This window comes from Chelonoidis abingdonii, chromosome 2 (genome assembly GCF_003597395.2).
Source record: "Chelonoidis abingdonii isolate Lonesome George chromosome 2, CheloAbing_2.0, whole genome shotgun sequence".
NCBI lineage: Eukaryota > Metazoa > Chordata > Testudines > Testudinidae > Chelonoidis > Chelonoidis abingdonii.
The window spans coordinates 207,548,171-207,571,243 of NC_133770.1; the positions used below are offsets into that span (position 1 = coordinate 207,548,171).

Consider the following 23,073-nt stretch of genomic DNA (forward strand, 5'->3'; position numbering starts at 1 on the left):
CTCATAATCTTTTAACCAATGATAGAAAAAATTATTCAGTTTTCATGGTATCCGAAACAAACTGCTATTGATATCCACATTTTAGAATTAATTTAAAAATGTTCTATTATAGACAATAAAACTCCACTAATACTCAAAACTTCTAGACAATTGCTTTCACACAGAACACACCATGCATGTTTCTATAAGCAATAATTAACATCTAAAGACCAAGATAATCCAATGTAAATAGCAGTATCCATATGCAAATTAACATACTTTGAATTACACTACCAATGAGTGACTACTATAGAAAGCCCAATAGGTTTTTACATTTCTACCCAGCCCTAAGATGGCAGCATTCATGCACAACTAAAATAAAGAATTATATCTTCCTATTCTCATTGTTCACTGTTTATTCCAGCAACACAATACAAAATTTGACTAAAATAAATACATAAATAAATACATAGGTGACGAAGACAACTTAGTTGGCCATCAGATATTTCAAGTTCTTAGTATGAAAATTAATAAGAATGAAAAAATGTTGACATTTTAAAAACTATATACTGTTATTATTAGAATTTCTCTGTGCTTCTATTTCTTAAGTATATATTGTAATTCCTCAGACTGATGTCCTGCTGCACCAAATTATGCTCAGAAAAATAGCTTTCACAATAATGCTAAATTGAGACACTGAAATTTCAAATAATCTTAATTTCTTTGCATTTCATTTTCCTCTTTAATAACAAAACAAAACAAAACCAAACAAACATTACTGAAGCACAACTGAACAACATTAAAACAGGTGCAACACCATACAATGTTAAATCAGGTAACTTGGTGATAATTCTGCGACAAACTTGTTTTAGCAAACACCTTTCAAATGGTAAACAAGTCATTTCATAAATCAAAGTCGGAGCTTTGTGTTCTCTTTCAAAATTAGGAAAAACAACTTTTTTTTCCACTCTTACCTGTGTATAGTCAAAATCAGAAAGTGGAGCTATACTCTTGATGTAGTCCATTCGAAATTGGTTTTCTGGATTGGCCAGTGGAACTGGGGGTATTAAAGTGCCCATTGCTGAAACTATAGTCTAGAATTGGATAAAACAAAAACAGACATTAATCTGGTTAATCTAAAATACAGGATCAATAGAAGATAATCCAATCTGATCAGCTAAATGGGATTTCTCTACACAATCCTAGAGAGCATAACACTTTTGGCTTCCAGTGTACAGAACCATTTAAGAATAGTATAAAATGTGTTCTTACCACAATCGCATCTTTAACATTTTTCCGAATATCCAATATTTTCTGTTTCTTTTCTCTGAATTAAAACAGAATTAATGATTTAATTTTTCTCTCAAACCAATTCATTTAAGTTACATTCAGAATTTTTTACTGACTGTTTATTTGTTATTTAACCTTAATGACAAACTGACTGAAAAGAACAGTAAGATTATTTTCCATCCATCACTTTTTCATATTCTATAAAAAAACAGTGAAAATAGATCTCTGCCTGTTTTGTCACATTAGATAGTCATAACCACATCTGCAAAGCTTTCCTGGTGAGATTGGAAGTCATTCCTTCATTTCTATAGCGTGCTGAATCTATTCCCCAACAATTTAGAACACATATTGTACAGTTAAAAACCTTATATATCTAAAATTAGCACACAATTAATATTAAATACTGGCAATCAGTTTTTCAGAGAGAAATCATGTAACCCAAGAATACATGATGATTACATTCATGCAAATTGATTTCAGTTTCATGCTAACCACCACCAGAAAAACCGCAGCAGCCCCGTCAACCTGTGCATGAATTGATATCTCTCTCTGTATTTATTGCACACAGATACAATATTAGTTATTTGCTGCTATGCAAAAAGTAGTCGCCATGTTGTTGCTACACAGGGGCCTGTCAAGCGCTGCAGTAGCAACAGTGTAAAATACAGTAGAGGGGGCAGGAGCAGAAAATACAAATATATAATAATAGTAATTCCTTGCATTTTTCTTTTTTTGCAAGCCAGTGTCAAACTGCCAACACACACACATATAGGGTGGAGGAAAGAGAGAAATTACCCAGTGTGTTGTGTGTTAAAATGTTTCAAATGTATATTTACAAATAGAAGACACAAAGTATCAATAAATTCTTACTCTGAATTAAATCCATTGACATGCAGGATCCTCATTTGTTTCACAATCGTGCTTTTTCCTGACTCACCAGCTCCTGGAGGAAAAAGACAGAACACTGCCATGTATACACGGTTTTTTTGGTGACATGTTAACAGCATCTTCCACCTCCAACAGCATTTATATATATGTATCCATGTGGCTCCCACACACAGCTCAATCTGTACACTTTTCCATAGTGCTTAATAAAATTGCCTGCATTCTTGTATCACACACTCTCTCACACACACATTAATCACACAGCTTCTCCGTTATACCCCTACCATGAGGAGCGCAGGCAACTGCACCCTCAGCCCCCCCCCCCCCTCCTTACCCAGCAGAAGCAAACGATGTGTGGCTTTATAAGCCAGTCTCTCTTTCTGCAACTGCTTCTCTATTTTTTTGTTGGCTTCTCGCTGCGCTTTCTCATCAATCCGCTGATCCTCTGTTTTGCTGTTGCCCAAACACCCCATTGCTGCTGCTTAGGATGGATGTCAAATTGTGCTCTTTCTATAGAGATTTATTTACAGGAAATATGTAAGAGAAGATAGGTATTTATATCCCTGCGACGGTTTCTCTTCTCTTTCTTCCTCCGGTCGCTCAAATAAAATGGTCTCTGGTCGCTTTCTGATCAAACACAGTTTGATTTTTCTCCCCCAAAGAGGTACAAGCAGCAGCCGGGAGAGAGAAAACGTTTTTAAGATGAAAAAAAAATCTGTACAAAAATGTCTAACACACAACGAAAGCGAGAAGAGCTCCTCCTGGAAACCAGCCTAACGCTGCTCTCCTCTCTCCCTCCCCTCTACACACACAATCCCTATATTTCTCTGTAAAGGTCTATTTTTGTCTTTCTGTGCTCAGCACTGCCTCTTTCTGTGAGACCAGGAAACAAACTACAAACCCCACACAAGTGAAAGAGAGAAGGAAAGACGTAAAAGCTGGATGTACCTGGATCGTGTTGGATTTGTCCTGCAACCTGCCAATTTTTGACCTCGAAAAGCCCCAAATTGTGTCACAGAAATAGAGTTCTAGTCTTAGGCTCCTACTTAAATTAATACTAATAAATAAATAAATAATAAATAATCAATCTAGATCTGCTGTCTAAATAAAGAAAAAAATGTTGCAGCTTCTTAATGCCCCCCCCCAAAACTCAAGACTGTTGTGAACTGGCACAGAGGCACCACAAAAACAGATATCCAGCACCTGGATCCAGGTAGTTTTTCTTTTGTTGTTCTTTCTCTTTCTTTTTTTATTTAAATTTAAATCCCCCAAATTCTACTAACTAAATAAAGACATGCAGCTGTCCTAATTCTACTGCAGAATCCAGTGTATTCCCTATCCAGTACCATGGCAAGGACACATAATATCCGGCATCTGGAGCCCAGTGAAACAGTGTTTTGGGTTGGCCCCAAATTGTATCATCAAAACAGACAACTCATGCCCTGTAGCTGCTTCTAGTTGGCCAGCAAAACCCAGCCCCCACATCTCAGTGCAAGAGCAATATGTGTACAAACAGCACCTGGGTCTTGCGGAATCCAACAATATTTTGGCCACAAACTCCTAAATTCTAGCCTATTCATAGTGACCAAGCATAGTTTCTCTTAGTCTACTAAAATATATATATATATATATAGTCTCTGAGCCATCACAGCAGATGAGCACTTCTAAAAAAAAAATCCAAACATGGACCCAGATCCAACAAGGTATACCCCCACTTTTTCACATATGTTCCCAAAATTATAATTTCTAGATAGACAGCAAGAATCAGCATTCATTTACATATACAGTCCTTAACTAGATTTTTCAAGTGCTCTTGTGTAAGGATGGATCAGGGACCAGATTCTCATACAGTGAAGTAGGAGCAGCTATACTCGGAGTAGAATCCTGGCCTTACCGAAGTCAATGAGGTTTTGCTATTTACTTCAATAGGGATTTAACCCTTGGTTTTTATTTAGCAGATTGGAGGTGTCTGTGGCCAAAAAAGAGAGGCCCATGTGGGTTTTCGGATTGCTCTTTCACTGAGATGTCAGAGCCTGGAATTTTTGGATCAAGTAGAAGCAGCAACGCGAGTTGCATATTTTGACAGTATGATTTGGGAATGAGGGGCCAAAAAAATGGCAGGATCCAGCAGGTTCCAGTGCTGAGTCCGTGTCTTTGCAATCCAGTTGAGCAGGAATGTATCAAAGTCTGGAGTTTTGCAGTGGAACTTGAGAAGCTGCTCTTCTCTATTTAGTCTGTTGAACATTTGAGTTTGGGATTTACAGATAAAAAGGGTTAGCTGGATGAAGGTGCCAGATAAATGTTTTTGCAGTGCTGCTACATTACAGGGGCTGCTGCATTCTGAAAGTTGTTACTTTACCCCCATTCCTTAAACAGTCGAATTTGGGAGACCAGGGTTAAAAACTGGCAAGACCTAGCAAGAACCAGATCAGTATTTTTCCAGTGCTATTATGTCCGAAAGCATACAGATCCAGATTTTTCAGAATTAGGAGCAACATTTGTTTTCTATTTAGATGACAGTTTAAATTTGGGACTCAAAACTGTCAAGATCCAAATGAAGTCAAGTGCAGGATTTTTTAGGCTTTCTTATGCGGGGATGCATTACAAACCAGAATCTTTTGGTGTAGTAGCAGTAACTATACCTGTTCTCTATTAATGCCATGGAGTTTTAGAGTGAAGACCAAAACCTGTATGGATTTGGAAGGATCCATGTGCCAGAACTGGGTTTTTGTGACATTTATGTATTATGTGCCAGGATCCAGGCTTTTTTTGGTGCAATAGGAGTGACTAGACTTGTTCTCTATTCAAGGATCAGAATTTGGGACTTTGGGGCCAAAAGTTGTGTGGATCCAGCTGCCAAATCTGGGGTTTTACAATACCCCTAGTTCCGGTATGTATTGGTGTCTGGAATTATTTGGGGCACTCGTCAGGAAAACTTGCTCTCTATTTTGATGACACAGAAGACTCTGCTAAAAATAGTCAGGATCCAGGTAGATCCAGCTTTTACCTTTTCCCAAAGAGGAGAGTGTTCCTTATTTCCTTTCTGTCCTTCCCCAACCCTATGACCCTCCCTGATCACTTCCTCTTGAAAAGGGATCACTTTGGGAATAACACACACATATGAAACCTGTGCACAGAAAGAATAGAATGTTTGACTGCAATTATAATCCAGTCTCTTTCTCTGCACAAACTCAGTACTGCCTCTCTAGTCACAGTCAAACTACAAAACCTTACAAGTAGAAGTAAATATACCCTGTCTCCTATTGTTTTGGAGACAGATCACAACTTTGACAAACCTGCACACATAGAAATAAACCTATTATTTGAAAGTAATCTAATTATAATCCAATCTCTTTCTTTAGACTGCCCAATTTCAGCAATGCCTCCATATCAGACCAAGAAATAGACACTAGAACAAAACACTCACAAGGGTAATGCTAAACTCCAAACAAGAGAAGAGAGATACCACCTACTCCCCCTGTCCATGCCCTTCTCTAGAGCCTGGTCCTCCAGACATGGGATCACAACGTGGTGTGTTTTTTTGTTTTTTGTTTTTTTTAAAGACACTTACACATTCAACCTATGCACTGAAATACGTTTGCGCAAGTGCAATCATAATTTAACTTCTCCCTCTGAGCTGCGGACGAACTCGGTTTGCCTCACTGTGAAACCAGGAAACAGTGCACACCCTTGAAGTGAAGAGAGAGCAACTAATTTATTTCCTGCTGTCCCCCTCTCTCAGGCACACTCTCTCCCTACTCTATATCCTGTTTCTCCCGAGAAGGAAGCATATACGTTTGAGACACACAATCAGATGGAAGGTGTGTGTGTGTGTGAGAGAGAGCATTGCTTCCCTCCGCGACAGAACAAGAACCAGCCCCCTCAAACCACACTTTTTCACTCCCATTCCGCTTGCATTTTGAAATGGAGAAAGCGTCTATAAACAAGAAGAAACGGTGAGGATTAATAGAGAAATCACGCGCAGATGGCCCAGGTTAGTGCTCTCGGGCTCCTCCTCCCTCGGCGGGCGTAACGTAACCCCGGCAGCTTGTACTGCTGCTGCTTTTTCTGCAAACTTCAGGTGGTTCTAAAAGCTGCCGATTCCTGGCCGCCAGCACCAACAGCTTGCCTTCGCATAGTCACCGCTGTGGATTTCAATCTGACTTCGCAGACAGAGCAAGAATAAAAAAAGGATATAAATAAAAACTCAAGCCGGAGTGGAGCAAACAGAGGGCAGGCTCTTCCTGCCTGCAAAGACGCCTTCACTTTCACAAAACTCTCTCTCAGCATTGCCAGTATCCTCCAGCGCAGGCATTGCGCCATCCGAGGGACGTTGTGCGGAGAGGAATCACTCACACATCTCTCAGCTGAACTCCTAATGCACCTACCAACTTCACACATGCACTCAGATAAATTGAACTCTCAGCTGTACATATTGTTCTTAATCCCCCTACAAATGGGACGAACACTGTAACAGAAACAGGATATTTTGTTTAGGGTCAGGTTGCTATTAATCCTTTTTTGCCAGAAATGCTACAGTGTCTCCTGTGAACTGTAGTTCAGGAGGCTCATACGCCCGTTCTCTTTCCTAATTTATCACAGGGTTGGAAGGGACCTCAGGAGATCATCTAGTCCAAACACCCCTGCTCAAAGCAGGGCCAATCCCCAAATGGCTCCTCCTAGGATTGAAAGCACAACCCTAGGTTTAGCAGGCCAATGCTCAAACCACTGAGCTATTCCTCCCACCTAAGAACACTAACCCTGGGTAGGTAGTCAAGAAAAGGTTCTCTCTTTGCTGAGAGAAAATTATTCGGTAGAACTGCTCCCATTAACCAATGCAGGCAATGAAAAAATGAAACCACAAAAAACTGTCAATGCAAGTATGCTACAGTTACAGCTTTAAAAAGACATACAATTCAGGAACTAAAAAGTGAAGGCTCTCATAATAATATTAATCTGACCACCTGGCACATAATATTTTTGATGACAAGACTGTTAAATACAGACCTAAATTAAGCATGTGCCACGTGGAAAAGTGAGTTCTGAAAAAAATTAGCTTTTTATCTTCCTGTGTTTAAATGGGTAACCTTGACAATGCATTAATAAAGAGGGAGTCTGCATTTTGTTTTCCCTTCCAAAAGAAAAAAAAAAGGGATGAATAAGAAAGACTGAGTTTAGATTAAATTTGCATTTATATGGCCAATGTGAAGTTAAAATCTGTTTAAAATTGCTGGATAAATAGCAATTTCATTGAGGCGGATAGCTTGGAGAGGGTACAAAGGTATAACCATTAATGAATGGGCTTCCCTTCCCTTCACCTCCATGACTCAATTTACATGTCCCCCTTTCCTGTGCCCTACTCCTTCCCCCAGCATCAATCATCAAGACTCCCCTTGGTAATACCATGTCTCACTTCTTGTCTTTTTGCCCCACCCTCTGAAGTCCTCAACAGCACACTCATCTCTCCATTAAAGGCCTCCAGATTAATACTGAAAGATAACAAGGAGCATAAGGAGGGGATTCAGAAGGGTGGGGGCTGCAGAGCAAGTGTAGCCAGGATGAAGAGGGAAACATTTGCAGAGAAAAGCAGTGGGCAGACTGGCCCCTGGGGAAGTGGCAAGAGCCACGTGGGAATCAGGAACTGGAATCCAGGAAACTGTGTAGCAGACCAGATGTCTTCTGGTTACCTCAGTTATAAGGCATCCAGTGAAGGGCAATGTGACTGATACCTGTCCTACTGAGAAGCAAGACTTCTCTACCACTCAGGCACGTTGGCCCTCATCTAGCTCTGCTGAAGAAAGTCCAGGGGAAATGTCTACCCCCACGCCTCAAGCACTACAGGAGTTGAATTTAGATTTCTTGTAGAGAAGGGAGTTCACAGCTTGTTACTTCTTTTATTTAACTGGAGGTATTTTTCTATAAAGACAGGTTATAGTATGGCAACTGTACACTACAGCACCGCTGACCAGACTTTTAACGGCCCGATTAGTGGTGCTGATCAGAGCTGCCAGGGTCCCTTTTTGACTGGGCATTCTGGTCAAAAACCGGATCTGTGCTAACAGATCCAAATACAAGATCAGGGCCTTGAATAACCATATGATATTTTCATCTTTATCTTACCTTCTCCTCACCTCATGCATCTATTTATGACCATCACTCATTGAGTCATGTGCAATTTAAGTTTTATGCTCTCAGGACAGTGACCATGAATTGGGTTTTCTGAGGGGTCTAGTATATTTCTGGATGGTTAAAATAGTAAGTAAAAAAGAGCAATAACCAAAAGGAAGGAAAGCTCTACATCTCGAATAAGAGGCTTATAGGGACAAGAATTTTCATTTTATGTAAAATGAACCAAAATTGCATATGTGATGTTTCTTGAAGAGGATCTCACTATCCTTCTCAAAATGTTTATACTAGCTTTGTGCACTGTGTGATAAATAGGGATCTAGTATGTTTGGTGGAGTGGGGAGTTAACAAAAAGGTGCCTCAAAATACAAAGATCAGTTCTGCGCAAATAATTCTGCTGTGGTAGGCTTGTCTACACTTGCAAGTTACAGCGCTGGTGAGGGGGTTACAGCGCTGCAACTTAGCAGGTGTCTACGGCCTTGTCTACACTTGCAAGTTACAGCGCTGGTGAGGGGGTTACAGCGCTGCAACTTAGCAGGTGTCTACACTTAAAAGCTCAGCCAGCGCTGCAACTCCCTGTTTGCAGCGCTGGCTGTACACCTGGGTCTGCTTAGAGTTGTAGCGAGACCAGCGCTGGTGATGCAGCGCTGGTTCATCAGGTGTGGACACTCACCAGCGTTTTTATTGGGCCTCCAGGGTATTTGGACTATCCCAGCATTCCTCTTCAGCCTCTCTGGTCATCACTTCGCACTCCACTGCCTGGGGCTCAGAGCAGCCATGGAGAGGATGGGGAAGGTTGTAGAGGAACCCGAGAGGGAGGCTACTGCAGGTGTTTGGAGACTCCCGGCGAGTCATGGCAGGCAGGAGCTATTTCGCCAGCATAGGAAGGAAGCTAGCCAGTCGCAGCTGCTGGGACTTGGTAGTGAGTGAACCAGCAGAGGAGCCTGTTCCTGGTAAGAAGCTTTTTTATAAGGATTGCAAATGTTTTGGGAGCAGGGGGGCTATGGCTGCCGTGCAAGCATGCCTAGATGTGGAATACCCATTAGATTCCTGTAGCTGCTCTTTGTGCTTTCCAACAAGCCACAGAAGACTCATGGCTTCCAAGAGTGAAGCAACTCCCCACACACCCACCTCCCAGGTGAGAGTGCATGTTGCAAGATGGCCTGCGAGTAGTGTGCTGTGGGCGAGATGTGGGTTGTAGGGTCAGGTGTTAATTTCCCTGTAGCGTGCTCTTTTGCTTTCCACAAGCACAGAAACCCCATGGCTTCTGCCACGAGTGAAGGCAACCCCACCCCTTCCCAGGTGAGCTGTGTGTGCAAGTATGGCTCTGAGAAGTAGTTGCCTGTGGCAGAATGTGGGTGTAGGGGTTCAGTGTTTTTTCCCTGTAGCTGCTCTTTTGCTTTACCACAAGCCACAGAAAACCCATGGTTTCCAGAGTGAAGCAACCTACCACCCCACCCATGCGTTCCCAGGTTGAGGCTGTGTGATGCAAGATGGCTCTGAAGTAGTTTGCTGAGGCAGATGTGGGTGTAGGGATTCAGTGTTATTCCCTGTAGCCATGCCTCTTTTCATTCCACAAGCCACATAGAAACGCATGCATGGCTTCCAGAGTGAAGCACACCCACACGCCCACCTTCCCAGGTGAGCCAGCATAGCAGCCCCCTTCCACTGTGGCCGCGTGTGGGGAAACTCGCCCTCTCTATCTGCAGCTGCGTGCCTCTCTGTGCTATGCATCAGAATGTGTAAACTGATGCTACAAAAACTCTGTAATAAAACAATGCAGGCTCTGTATTAACAGTTATCTGTGTGTTTTTTTTTTTTTTTTTATTTTTTTAAAGTGACCTTGGAACTACTGCTCCCATCAGTTGCAGACTTCTGAAAGACAGCCCCCAAGCTTAAGAAAAAACCAAGGAAGACTAAGAAGAGATGGTGAAAGCAGTTTCAGGAATCTGTATTCCCAGCAGAAAATAAAAAAGTTGCCATAGGACTGGAGGGATAAGGAAACCATGAAAAAGCGAAACGGCTTGCCAAAGAATAAAGGAGAGAAGCGCTGCAAGTAAGAAGCACAGATCGGGCAGGGAATGACTTATACAAAAAGTGGGGAAAAAAGCCTCTCATTTCTTTCATGTATTTTACTTTCCATAACTATATAGAATAATACAATTATATACATTGGGCATTCATATATGCTGTATGGATTTGGTTATTAATGACTGCTGTTTCACATGTGTGGCGTCCCACGCCAGCTCCACTGGGGGTGTGCACATGTGTTGTTTCCACTGCTCCCTGCAGGGTTAATTGCCCCTTGGACAACTGCAGGGCAGGCAGTGGACATGGGGCTGGCTGAAGGCAGAGGCAAGGGGCTGGACTGGAGGAGTAGGGTCTAGCTGCAGGCAGGAGCAGAAGGGGATGTGAGGGCTGGTGTGGAAGACAAGGGTTGTGGGACGGGGCTGGCTTACAGGGCAGTGCGAGGTGCAAGCAGGAGGTTGACTGGAAACAGGGCAGGGGGTGCGGAGCTGGGCAAGAGTGATCGCAGAGGCTGGCTGCGGGCCAGCAGTGATGTGGGGGGCTGGCTGGCCTTTGGGCAGGCGAGATGTGTGGTAAGGGGTTGGCTGAGAACCAGGGACAGGGTGTTTGGCAGAGGTGGCTGTGGCGCACGGGGTGCAGAGGCGGGTCACGTGGTGCAGGCAGAGGAGGGCTGGACTGGTCGGTGGGCAGGGTCATGGGGTGCGCAGCAGACAGGCAGACTTAGGAACCCCCAGCCCTTTAAGTAGCCACCAAACTCCCTTCTACTACTCGGGGACCTTTAAAATAGCCCGCGGGAGCTGCTCGCGTGGAAAGGCAGAGCAGGGAGGCGAGGGGCTCCAGCGGCTATTTGGAAGGACCATGGGTCGGTCAGAAGGCAGCTGGAGCCCCAGGACTTTTAAATTACCCCCCTCACTGCCCAGGGTCAGGGGGCTATTTAAAAGGGCGGCAGGCTCCAGCGGAGGTCCGCGGGGCTTGCCGTGCTTGGCGAGCTCAGCCGCGGGTCGCGGGGACTTTTACGTGCTTACTGGCCGGAGCCGGACAAGCTCCGCGACTCTGTTCTCTGGCGGAGTGCGACAAGCCCCACGCCCCACTCTTCATGGCTGGAGCCCCGGCCGGAGCGCCGCAAAGCCCCCGCCCGGCTGAGCTCTTAGCTGGAGGGGGGCCAATGCCGCGCTCCGCGGTGCCTCACTCAAAGGGCGGGACCATAGAGCAGACCGCAGCTAGGGACGGGGTAAGTCTGTTAATGTGTGTGGTTTTTTTTTTTCAAAGGTTGCCTAAGGTGCGGGGGCGCCTCTTAGGCATGGGGGAATCCAACTTCCGGCATACGGTCGTCGTTGAACAGAAGACGGATGACCGACACCCTTCCGTCCTTCCCACAACACACAGCGACCAAGACATGGGACGAGTGCTCTGAATGGGAATAGCTGCCCACAATGCACCACTCACAACAGCGCTGCAACTGGTGCAAGTGTGGACACACTGCAGTGCTGGTCGCTGTCAGTGTGGACATACTGCAGCGCTGGCCGTACACAGCTGTACGACCACAGCTGTAACGGCCAGCGCTGCAAAACTGTAAGTGTAGACAAAGCCTTTAAGAAAAGTTAAGGCAAATCAACTTAAGGTTTGAAGTCAATATGCATTAATTAAAGCACATTAAATTGCCACAGGGATGCTCCCATTCAGGAGTAAAGTGGTCTTTGTTAACTGTAACTTAATCCTCTTGAGGCAAATTAAAGCCCCTTTACTCCTGACTGAGAGCATTCACACAGAGTTTAACATGCTTTAACTTGTATGCATTGACTTTACACCTTTAGCTGATTTGCCTTAACTTTCCTGAATATCCCCACCACGTAGGTAGACATGCCCAGGGGGCTTGTCTATACAACACAGCTTTTAGCGACAAGGCTGTGTCGTCACTAAGGGCTGGTCTACATGGGGGGGAGGGTATCGATCTAAGATACGCAACTTCAGCTACGCTATTCACGTAGCTGAAGTTGCGTATCTTAGATCGATTTACCTCGGGTCCTCATGGCGCAAGATGGATGTCCGCAGCTCCCTGTGTCGACTCTGCTACCACTGCTCGCTCCAGTGAAGTTCCGGAGTCGACGGGAGCACATTTGGGGATCAATATATCGCATCTAGATGAGATGCAATATATCGATCCCCGAAAAATCGATTGCTACCTGCCAATATGGCAGGTAGTCTGGACGTACCCTAAAAGTCAGCGTGTGTAAATGCTCTTTGTCAGTACTTTGTCAGCACTTTTGCAGCCAAAATACTTCCAGCCCCAGGAGCAGCATTAGCTTTGTCTGCAGGAGAGTGCTCAGGGTGACAAAGCCGCGTTCACACTGGCACTTGCATGGGCAAAACTTTTGTCTTTCGCTGGTATATTTTTGACATTAAAATATTCTCTGGGAGCCCTTTCCATAAGCCCCCATCAGAATCAATATATTTTCAAAAATGAAAACATTTAACATTGGTTTTTTAGTTGAAATGCTGATGCAGCCGTTGGTTCAGTATTTTCTTTTCTTCGAACTCTTAAATAACACATCAATATAGTGTCATCGATCTGTTCAAGTACCCATGAAAGACAAAAGTTTTGTCAACAACTTCACAGAGTACACATACCCTGAGTCAAATCAGATTTTAGAAGAGGAAAGGAAGGAGAATTTTGCTTTGTATGTAGGTCTGAGAACAGCTGTTATCTTACATTTTGCAAAGTGCCAGGAATAGGAGATTGACACTATGTCATGTAAATACATTTACAATACATATCCTGCATGAAAATTGGCCTGGCAGCCCCTTTAGCTGCCAAGTCAGGCCAGGCCAATGTTTAGTTTTATTAGATGGGATGGATGCTGGCTTTTTAAAATTGTTATTTAGAATTACAACATATCAGAGTAGCAGCTGCGTCCGCAAAAAACAGAGTGCAGCTGTGTCCGTCTGTATCCGCAAAGAACAGGAGTACTTGTGGCACCTTAGAGGCTAACAAATTTGAGCATAAGCTTTCGACCCATTCAAGGATTGGGCTTTCATTGTACAAGCACTGTACACAAATAATAAAAATAAGCTTTAAAAAGCTTACAGTGCAAGGCCACATCTACAATACAGGTGCTATAGTGGTACAGCTACAGCCTCATAGCTGTAACTCTGTAACCCAGTAGTGCAGGAATAAACTACAGTGATACCCCAGGCAAAGGTACCCAGGTCGAGGGAAGCATTCTTCTTTTAACCTCACTGCATCTACACCGGAGGTTAGGTTGGCATAGCTGCGGTGCTCAGGAATATGGGTTTTTTACACCGCCAAGCATCATAGCTCTGTTGACCTAAGCTTTCTAAGTGTAGACAAGGCCAAAATAACTGTTTAAGAAGTATGTTATTGCTCTAAGAAGTGTGTGTTGGGGGCACTGGTACAGTGTTGCTGACTCTTGTGATTTTATCACAAGTTTCACACTATTTGGTGTTTTCCTTAAAACCACATTTTTTAGAAGCCAGTGACTCAGAATTGCAGCTTTCATTTAAAATAAATGAATAATAAAAGTAAGTTTCTAGCCCCTCATGGCTGTGAAGAAAAACCTGGAAACACCTGGCACATTAGAAACTGGAAGGTAAATAGTGAGAATCCAGTATTTATCATCATTCAAGATGTCATTATTTTGGGGGGCCTGACTCACAATTTTGAATGCTTAGGGTTGGCAATATTGTAAAAAAAATAAACAAACAAACATTTCTGTTTACTTTGTACATATGATAATGGTCTGCACAGACATTTATTCTTTCCCCCATATAGTTAGTTTTCTGACTGTGTGGGTCTTTCACACAATAATGGAGAGAATTTAAAAAACAAACAAACAAACAAAAAAAAGCCCAACAACTGGAAAGTACAACTGCAAAATGACAACAATTGGCAAGGGGACTCAGGGACTTATATAGCACATAATTTTTTTTAACTGGCCGCATTCGAATTGATGATGTTTCTTCACCTGATGACTATTTCAATAAAAACATTCAGCCAATACAGCATGATTAGAATAGCAGAAAAGGACATTTTATGGGAATTAAGTTACACATTTTAAAGATGCAAATGCAAATGCAGTGTTTTACCAAGTATTTTTACCATTCTTTTTTGGGGTCTCCTAAATAGAAGTCTCAGAAACAGGGAAATATTTAAGTTTGAATCTACCCAGAAGAGTTTTGTTAATACGGTACATAACTATGAAGCTTTTTTCATTATATCTGTGTTGTATGACTATCACAGCACTCAGTATACTCCCAAAGTTTTGTCCCAGCACATTCTGAGCTATCTTTAAAACATGGGCTGGATTGTCTATGTAATAACCAAAAAATATCTTCAAAGTCCTGATCAAACTATCTGGAATGATTGTCCCAAGGCCATTACATCAGAATCATTCTCAGGTGAGTAGAAGACTCCAGAAGAAAGCAAGTTATAGGGGAGAAATGAAAGATATCAGGGGAAATGAGGGTTCAGTTTTGTTAAAAAGTCATTTTAAAAAGATACGCCCACTAAACACACAAATAATTTACTAAACAATCAGTTTCATATGCACTTTGGGGAGTTTATTTTTTTTTTTTTAATTATGTGCGTTTTTGAAAAGCTTATCATAGACTGTCAGAGTTGGATGGGACCTCAGGAGGTCATCTAGCCCAATCCCCTGCTCAAAGCAGGACCAATCTCCAGACAGATTTTTGCCCCAGATCCCTAAAATGTCCCCCTCAAGGATTGAACTCACAACCCTAGGTTTAGCAGGCCAAAGCCCAAACCAATGAGCTATCCCACAATATGGGAATAGCTCCTGTAGAATTTGGCAAAATTTCCTATAGATTTGTATAGGTAGCAATCATAATTTTCAACTGAATCTAGAAAAGCAGAATCAAAATGGCATACAATTTCAGCACCTAGATTCATAACTTCACCCTTAGGCGTGTTTGACTTCTATATTTGGGGAGGAGGGGGATGATGGAGCTCCAGCCAGGCCAATAAGGCCACACATGGGTGGGGGGACAAATTCTGCACCTGCCTCAGGCTTGCAGTTTGGGGGGCAACATCCCCCCAAGCCTGCTCCAAACTACGCCCATGACTTCACCCATTTTTAAGCTGGGCCCATCTAATTGTGTGGTCTTTGCAATGCCTTTGAAAGTTTGTTAAAAACTTAAATCTTGAGAGGGACTCTAAAAGACATGCAGAAAATTGCAAAGTTAACCCTGTATGACAATATTCAGTTGATGGTTAATTTTTATATCTGATTTATAAATACCTGTAAACACGGATTTGATACAGCAACATTGAAAGTCCCTGAAATCTACCTATTAGCAGCTGTTTCTGCTTGGGATCAGCTTCAGCACTATGCTATCAACATCATTAAACACACTGACAAGATTGTGCTTTCATTAATTAAGGACCCACCAGAAGATGTTTTTTTTTTATGACATGCAGAACTTAAGAAGCTACATTTCTGATGCTGTTGGAAAGGTATGAAAACTATTGTAATAAAATGCGTTGGATAGTCAGCAGTGCTATGAGTCCATTTATTACCACTAATAAAGATCAGATTATAAGTTTCTAGTAAAGAATCATTAGATGAGTTACAATTATTGTACGCTTTTATCCAATTCTCCATATATGCACTTTAATTGAGAACACTTGATTTTAATAAAAAAACCCTCCATAATTTTGGCTAGAGACTCTGTTATTAAACTTTAGACTGCTCAGAACGTTGTCCATACATCTCTAGGGAAAGGCCTCTATGAATCTGTTAGACCTGCAAAACATTTACCAGAGACACAAACCTGTGAAGATGCTATCACTAGAATACAAATAACGATGTTCTGTCTGTTCTACCATTAAACAAAGTTACACTTCTCTTTGTATTCCCCTCACACATACACACTTTTTTTTTTTTTTTTTTTTTTTTTTTTTTTCTTTCGATATTCAGTGCTATAGGACATTTGGCGTTTTAGGAAATGCTCTTTACTTTCTTTTGTAAATTATATATGAAAAATCCAAAGCTATGTTAAAAGATTATTACTGAGTCTGGAAAGTCAAGCATTCTAAAATTATCAAATGCCAGAATTTAAGATTGCCGGTTCAAAATTTATTCAGCCCCCTTGTACATATACATTATCGTATGCTTTTTAATTGCAAGGTTACATATTTTTTCTGCACTTCTGCCTCATTCAGTGCACAGAATGAACAGTGCTCAGGGAACGACGCAGCTATTCAATATTTTTATCCTCATCATTCAGTTAGTGTCTTCTGCCTTATTTAAAACATACCATGCAAAACCTGTGATTAATACAGAATTGTTCATTTCCTTATATGGTCTTTTTTTAAGAAGACTCATTGCCATAATACCTGAGTGCCTCACACACATTAATGCATATATATATTCACTACAGATAGCCTCAATGAAACGTGAAGGAGGCCACCCAGTGAAATCAGTGGCACTGCCAGAATTAGAACTCCGGACCTCCTAACTCCCAAATACTGTGCTCTTTCTTCCAAACCACACTGCCTTTTTACAAGAGGTGCTGAGTTGCCATAGCTCCCATTGACTTCAGTTGCGAGTGCGCTACACTTCTGCATATCAAACCGCTGACTGGTGTCTCAGGGTAACTACCCAGAAAATGTGGAACACACAATTAGTTGCTACTTGCCAACATTTTGGTTTAAGTCACTTGCTCAGTATCTAAATAAGAACTCTGTGACAGAAGCACAGATAGAACTAAGTTCTCCTCAGTAGCATTCACCTGACTTATGCACAAGACTACCCTCTCTCTTTCTGCAGCACACTGTCTTGTTTGCTCTGTCTTCCAACTTCCAGAGGATATAAGGCAGTGATCCTGCAAACAGCCTCATTTACTATGCAACTGAGATTCATTCCAATAGTGGTAAATTTCTGAAGAGTGAAGTTGGTGTAAACTGGGACATAAGAAAGCTGCGTCTTTCATGCTCCATAACCAAGTTTAGCAGCTGTATTTTGTTTTGCAACTGATTTTGCATTGCCTCCTCCATTAAAATTATCCTATATCAGAGTGTGTATTTGGTACATAATGACTTTGAACACAGGGGCCTCAGACCGTTCCCACTGCCAGCCCCTTCTCATGCAGTTTTGTCAATCAGAAAAAGTTTGCCTTCACTGTTAATTGCCCCCCCCCTTTATCTAAGTGATAGCAATGTTAGCTGTCCCATCTTCTGCAGGAGGGCATAAGCAGCTAAAATACCTTAGAATACGTTTTAGGTTGTGTTTTAAGACTGCTGTATCTAACATCTTCATTATGGGAGTTTAGATGAAAGGGGTAAACCACCAGCCTAGAAAGCATTCCTCCAAGAGTGTTGCTCTGTGGTATGTCACAGAAAATTTCTTTTGTGAAAATAATATTTCCTATTTTATGATGTTATGGAACACTATGTCTGAAGCCTCTTTCTAATATTTCCTCAGGTTATATCAGAATTTTCTATAAATCCTTCACTACTTGTCCTGTCTACTATTCCACTGATTCTACTCTCACTACACTGTTCACCTTCTCCCACCATCCCACATTCATTTTACCATGCTGCCCTCCCCTGGTGCAGTTTTTCATGACATCAGCTTTTCTGTCTATAACATTCTCTGTAAGTCCTTCTACAAAAAAGTGAAGGAGAAAAGGAAATCACCACTCATGCCAACATCTAGATTTTGAAGTACATCCCATCTATCTCCTATGTGTCTGTCTTTTAGATGCTCAGCTCTCCATTGTCTTCTGTGTACTGCACAGTTCCAAGCACATTAACAAATATTGACAACGTTTGTGGTAATTTTTTTCAGAAGTACCACATTTTACTGTTTCCCTTCAATAGAGAGAGAATAGAAATATCTTTTTTCTTTTTAAGTCTGCTCCAATGAGCTTATATACAATTTGCAGGATATTCTATTTTGCACTGGCCATGGACAGTATTTTGTTGCCATGAATTTTCTGAATGTATACAATACATTTTCTTCTCAATATTTTCCACGGAAGAGATTTTGAAGGCTTAGTTTACAAGTCAAAAACTCCAGATGTTGACAGGCATGTAAATCCAACTGCGGATTTAAAACACACTGATTGAAGAGTTCTGTTTTTTAAACAACCCTATTACATTTTAAAGAACAATATTTTTAAAGTGTGCAATACACCAATATTCATCTATTAGATAAATCACTTTAGCAGAATTAAAGAGGAAAAGATCTAATTTACAGTACTCTTGACATAGACACGCATAGTAGTTTTCCAGAATTATTAGGGTTGCTCAACCTTAAAGTAAATATAAATAGACCTAAACTACTCCATTAGCACTCCAGAGTACCAAAATAATGTAAATACTGTATTCCGTAGTATTCTAAATAGCTGCTGTACACCATCACTGGGCAGACTTAATTCTATAATCAGACTTGTTAGTCTTTGCTTGGAATCTGACCACACAAACATTTCTGGATTTACATTATCCACAAATGGAGTAATTTTAATCTCAAATATAAACACAAAACGTTTTAAGAATTAAATGAAAAATGTACTATGCACAGCAGAATATAACATTTTGTCTACTAAGGACTAAATCCGGATTGCATTATGAAAAACCCTCATTAATGTCAATGACAATTTCACACAAATTACGGTGAGGAGGAGTAGGCTCTTAATGGCTAATAACCAATCCTCATAATATTTTGTAAAATGGGAACACAAGAATACTTTGCAGTAGCAGGAAATACAGTTGTGCAAACCACAAACACTATATGGTAGTAAATCTAAATTCATTTATTCTGAGCCTTATTCTTGGTTATTTTGGAAAGCAAAAGATTGGCAGTTTCCCCTGTGTCTATCAGAACCATCATGCTACAGGGTGAGACTTCACTCTCATTTTAGTGTTTGTGCCCTCAGCCAGCTTCTTTGCTGACTGGGTTCTATTTCAGATCCCCCTTTCCGTACACAGAACATATACAGCACAGTGTTTGATATTTTTATTACAAAAGCCTCTCTCTCTATCATTTTAGGCCTTCCTTAAAAAACAAAAAAACAAGAACTTAAAGTCCAGGAGTAAGGAGGCAAGGGGAATGTGAAGTCTGAGAGAAAGTCAGTTGTCCCCTGCTCCAGAGGCACCAATTTTGTCAATTCTCCAGGAGGTGCTTGCCCCTGCTCGGTCCCAAGCCCCACCCTCCTCCATCCCTTCCTGAAGACCCTACCCCACCCTGCCTCTTCCCTACCCTGAGCATGACCTGCCCTTGCTCTGGCCCCTTCTCCCTCCTTCTCCTGCCCGCTGCTGAACAGCTGATCCCAGCGAACGGGAGGTGCAGACGCTGATCGGTGTGGCTGCTGGTGAGTGCTGAGCACCATTTTTTACCCCGTAGGTGCTCCAGCCCTGAGCACCCATGGAGTTAGTACCTATGCCCTGCTCTGTTGATTGTCATTAGATAGGTGGTTGCCCATGTCATTCTTATGAGGCTTTTTTTTACAGCCCTTATTTTTTGTTTCTGGAGTAGAGTTTAGGAGATGGCTGAGGTGAATACTCCAAGTTTCCAATATCAAGAGGCAAAGAAAATGGGTGGGTGGGAGGGAGGGAGCTGAGTGTTGTCTACTTCCTAGGTTAACACCTTTTTATTATTTCATAGAACCATAGAAGATTAGGGTTTCAAGAGACCTCAGGAGGTCATCTAGTCGAACCCCCTGCTCAAAGCAGGACCACCTCAACTAAATTATTCCTTATTTCCACTGAGGGGAATCATAATGCTAGCTGTTTGTCTGGAACTTCCCTTCCAGGATGAGACAGAGGGACTCAACAAAAAATAGCAAAATCTCACTGTACAATATAAATGTTGCTCTGTTTAAAGAAGAATACAGGACTTCATAGAAAAAAGTCAAATATCTGGAAAAATCAGATCAAATCTAAAAATGCTAGCATACTAGCTATTCAAGATAAGGACAGATTGATTGATCAAGTACTTATGTGACTTACTGCAGTGGCTGTTGGATACAAAAAAATAATCTCTTAAGGAAAGAGTATTCCATTGCCAAAGCAAGACAGGAATGACACTATTAAAGCATAATGACCCTAAGTCTAACTGTGTAGAGGTCCAAAGACCTGAAGAACAGCTCTTTGTGGCTTGAAAGCTTGTCTCTCTCACCAACACAAGTTGATCCAATAAAAGATATTTCCTCATTCACCTTGTCTCTACAGGTCCAAAGGTAAGTCACAATTTTCAACAAAACTTTCACCCAGAAGAGACACTCACTAGTACTGAAAATCCCCAAACGCATAAAAATACTTCTCTCTATTCATTGAGATAGGATAAGAAACATTTGTATTATAGACTCTGCTACTACTGTTACATTTTGCATGCACTTAAATATCAATGGGATAGGTGCCTTGGAAATACTACAGATAGAAAATGTAAAAAGATATTTTGGAATAAAAAGCAACTCCCCCTCTCTACCTACCTTGGGGTTTTTATGGAAAAAAGTTTTCATTTTTGATTTCACTGTGCTGCCTCTCTCCTTCTTAATACCTTATTTCCCCTGATAATTTATTCTTCCTTAAATGTACACATTTTTGAACACCTCCCAGTTTTTTTCCCACTTAATTGTGTTATTCTGTCCCATTGTCCAATGCATTTAATGATGGAATGAGGTCGTAAATCATCCTTTTTGCCTCATTTCTGAGGCTTTATAACTCTTTCAAATCTTTTTCAATGCACTTCTTTCACAAAGCTTTTCAGTGTTATGTACTGAAAAGGTACCACTACTATTTAAAAAACAAAACCAAACAAAAATGCTGCTGAATTACTATGTGACCGTTCCGTCTGCTATTCACTTGGTACTTAGTGTCTGAACTGTTGTCTATTGTATGTCTCAAACCCGAATCCTGTAACAAGATTCATGAGGGCAGAGAACCTGAGTACACACAGAGCACCATCCACTTCAATGGGGTCCACAACAGGCATAGGGGTCAGGACTGGGGCCTTAAATTGTAAACCACAGCATGTCTCTTCTGCACAGTAGTCACCACACTATCAGCATTCAAGGGAATAAACAATTTATCTTAATTGCTTATATGCAGATACTTTCTAACATTTTAGAAAATTACTCAAAACTATTTTATTATATTCACATCAGTGGAAGCACTATTTAGCTCATGTTGTATACAATATAAAGTTATACAAATTAGCTTTTAACTATAATTTGCTAAAGTAGTTATCTTATTGCCCTTGCTTAAGACAAAAAAGTGAGCAGCACACAACCATTTTAACTTTCCTTTTCCTCCCAGTGAGAATCCTATATAACAGATTTAAAATATTATTAATTTCCGAGTACAGACTTACTTTACCAGTATTTTTTTTCTCCACTACGCTGTGGTGTTGTGGGTTTCACAGACAGTAGTCTTTTATTTTGCTTTTGTAAAGCCTCAATTTTGTTTCAGATTTGACTTTTTACTGTAGCCACTCCTTAGAATTTTAAGGCTCAGTTTTTCATTAGTAAAAAGCTGTAAGCAAGCACTTTAGGATTAGTCTGTTTTTTGTTTTGTTTGTGCAGCCATGCCATATTTGAGTGAATATTTATTAACCTGTTGTTGATATTTATATTGTACATGAACTCAGAAATAATAAAGGGATGAAATTTTACATAAGAAATTAAAAAGATAAAGATGAAAAATGAGTCTTCAAGATAAGTCACCATTTATGTCAGAAAGGAAGAAACATTACTTGAATGCTTTTCTTTTTGTTGCTATGGAATAGCAGCCCAGAAAATAACCACTTCCTTTTGCTGTTGTTGTAGGGCAACCTTTCTCACTGATCTATGGTGAACTAGCTGGTGACAAACAAACAATAGGTGGCAAACAAAATATTGTAAAGATATCTGAGTTTGTAAGGTATTTGAAGCATGAAATATTATATATTGTATGCTTGTACAGCATCCAGAAATATGAGGCTCTGATCCTAAATAGAGCATACCATGCTAAGGTAATACAAATCATATAATATAGGGATCACTGGGGAAACTAAAGCTAATGAAAATAACTGGTGATGACTTGCAAATCACTGACTGAAACTGTTTAAAAGTATGCATTGCAGTAATTGGAGAGAAGAGAAGGGAAAAAAGGTAGCAAAATGTTTTTTAAGTACATCAGAAGCAGGAAGCCTGCTAAACAACCAGTGGGCCCCCTGGACAATCTAGATACAAAAGGAGCACACTTAAAGATAATAAAGTAATTGCAGAGAAACTAAATGAATTCTTTGCTTCAGTCTTCATGGCTGAGGATGTTAGGGAGATTCCCAAACCTGAGCCATCCTTTGCAGGCGACAAATCTGAGGAATTGTCACAGACTGAAGTGTCACTAGAGGAGGTTTTGGAATTAAACTGATAAACTTAACAGTAACAAGTCACTGGGACCAGAAGGCATTCACCCAAGCGTTCTGAAAGAACTCAAATGTGAAATTGCGGAACTATTAACTATGATTTGTAACCTGTCCTTTAAATCAGCTTCTGTACTCAATGACTGGAAGATAGCTAATATAACGCCAATATTTAAAAAGGGCTCTAGAGGTGATCCCGGCAATTACAGACCGGTAAGTCTAACGTCATTACCGGGCAAATTAGTTGAAACAATAGTAAAGAATAAAATTGTCAGACACATAGAAGAACACACATTGTTGGGCAAAAGTCAACATGGTTTCTGTAAAGGGAAATCATCTGAGAGTTCTTTGAAGGGGTCAGCAAACATGTGGACAGGGGGGA

General features: G+C 41.1%; 1 protein-coding gene across 3 annotated transcripts in view; it reads right to left on the bottom strand.

Annotated features, from left to right (window-relative positions):
- The window catches only part of GNAL (G protein subunit alpha L), a 349,295-nt gene that overhangs the window by 206,406 nt on the left and 119,816 nt on the right, over positions 1-23,073 (bottom strand). The window contains exons 1-4 of one of the 3 annotated variants that reach the window (XM_032789478.2): positions 2,489-2,978; positions 2,140-2,212; positions 1,252-1,306; positions 954-1,073 (exon numbers count right to left, since the gene is read on the bottom strand). In XM_032789478.2, coding sequence (XP_032645369.1) covers positions 954-1,073; positions 1,252-1,306; positions 2,140-2,212; positions 2,489-2,627 — 387 coding nt within the window. In that variant the 5' untranslated portion in view covers positions 2,628-2,978. Of the gene's footprint in view, positions 1-953; positions 1,074-1,251; positions 1,307-2,139; positions 2,213-2,488; positions 2,979-23,073 lie in introns of those variants that run through there. The other 2 variants (XM_075062930.1, XM_032789485.2) reach the window with 2 other exon arrangements.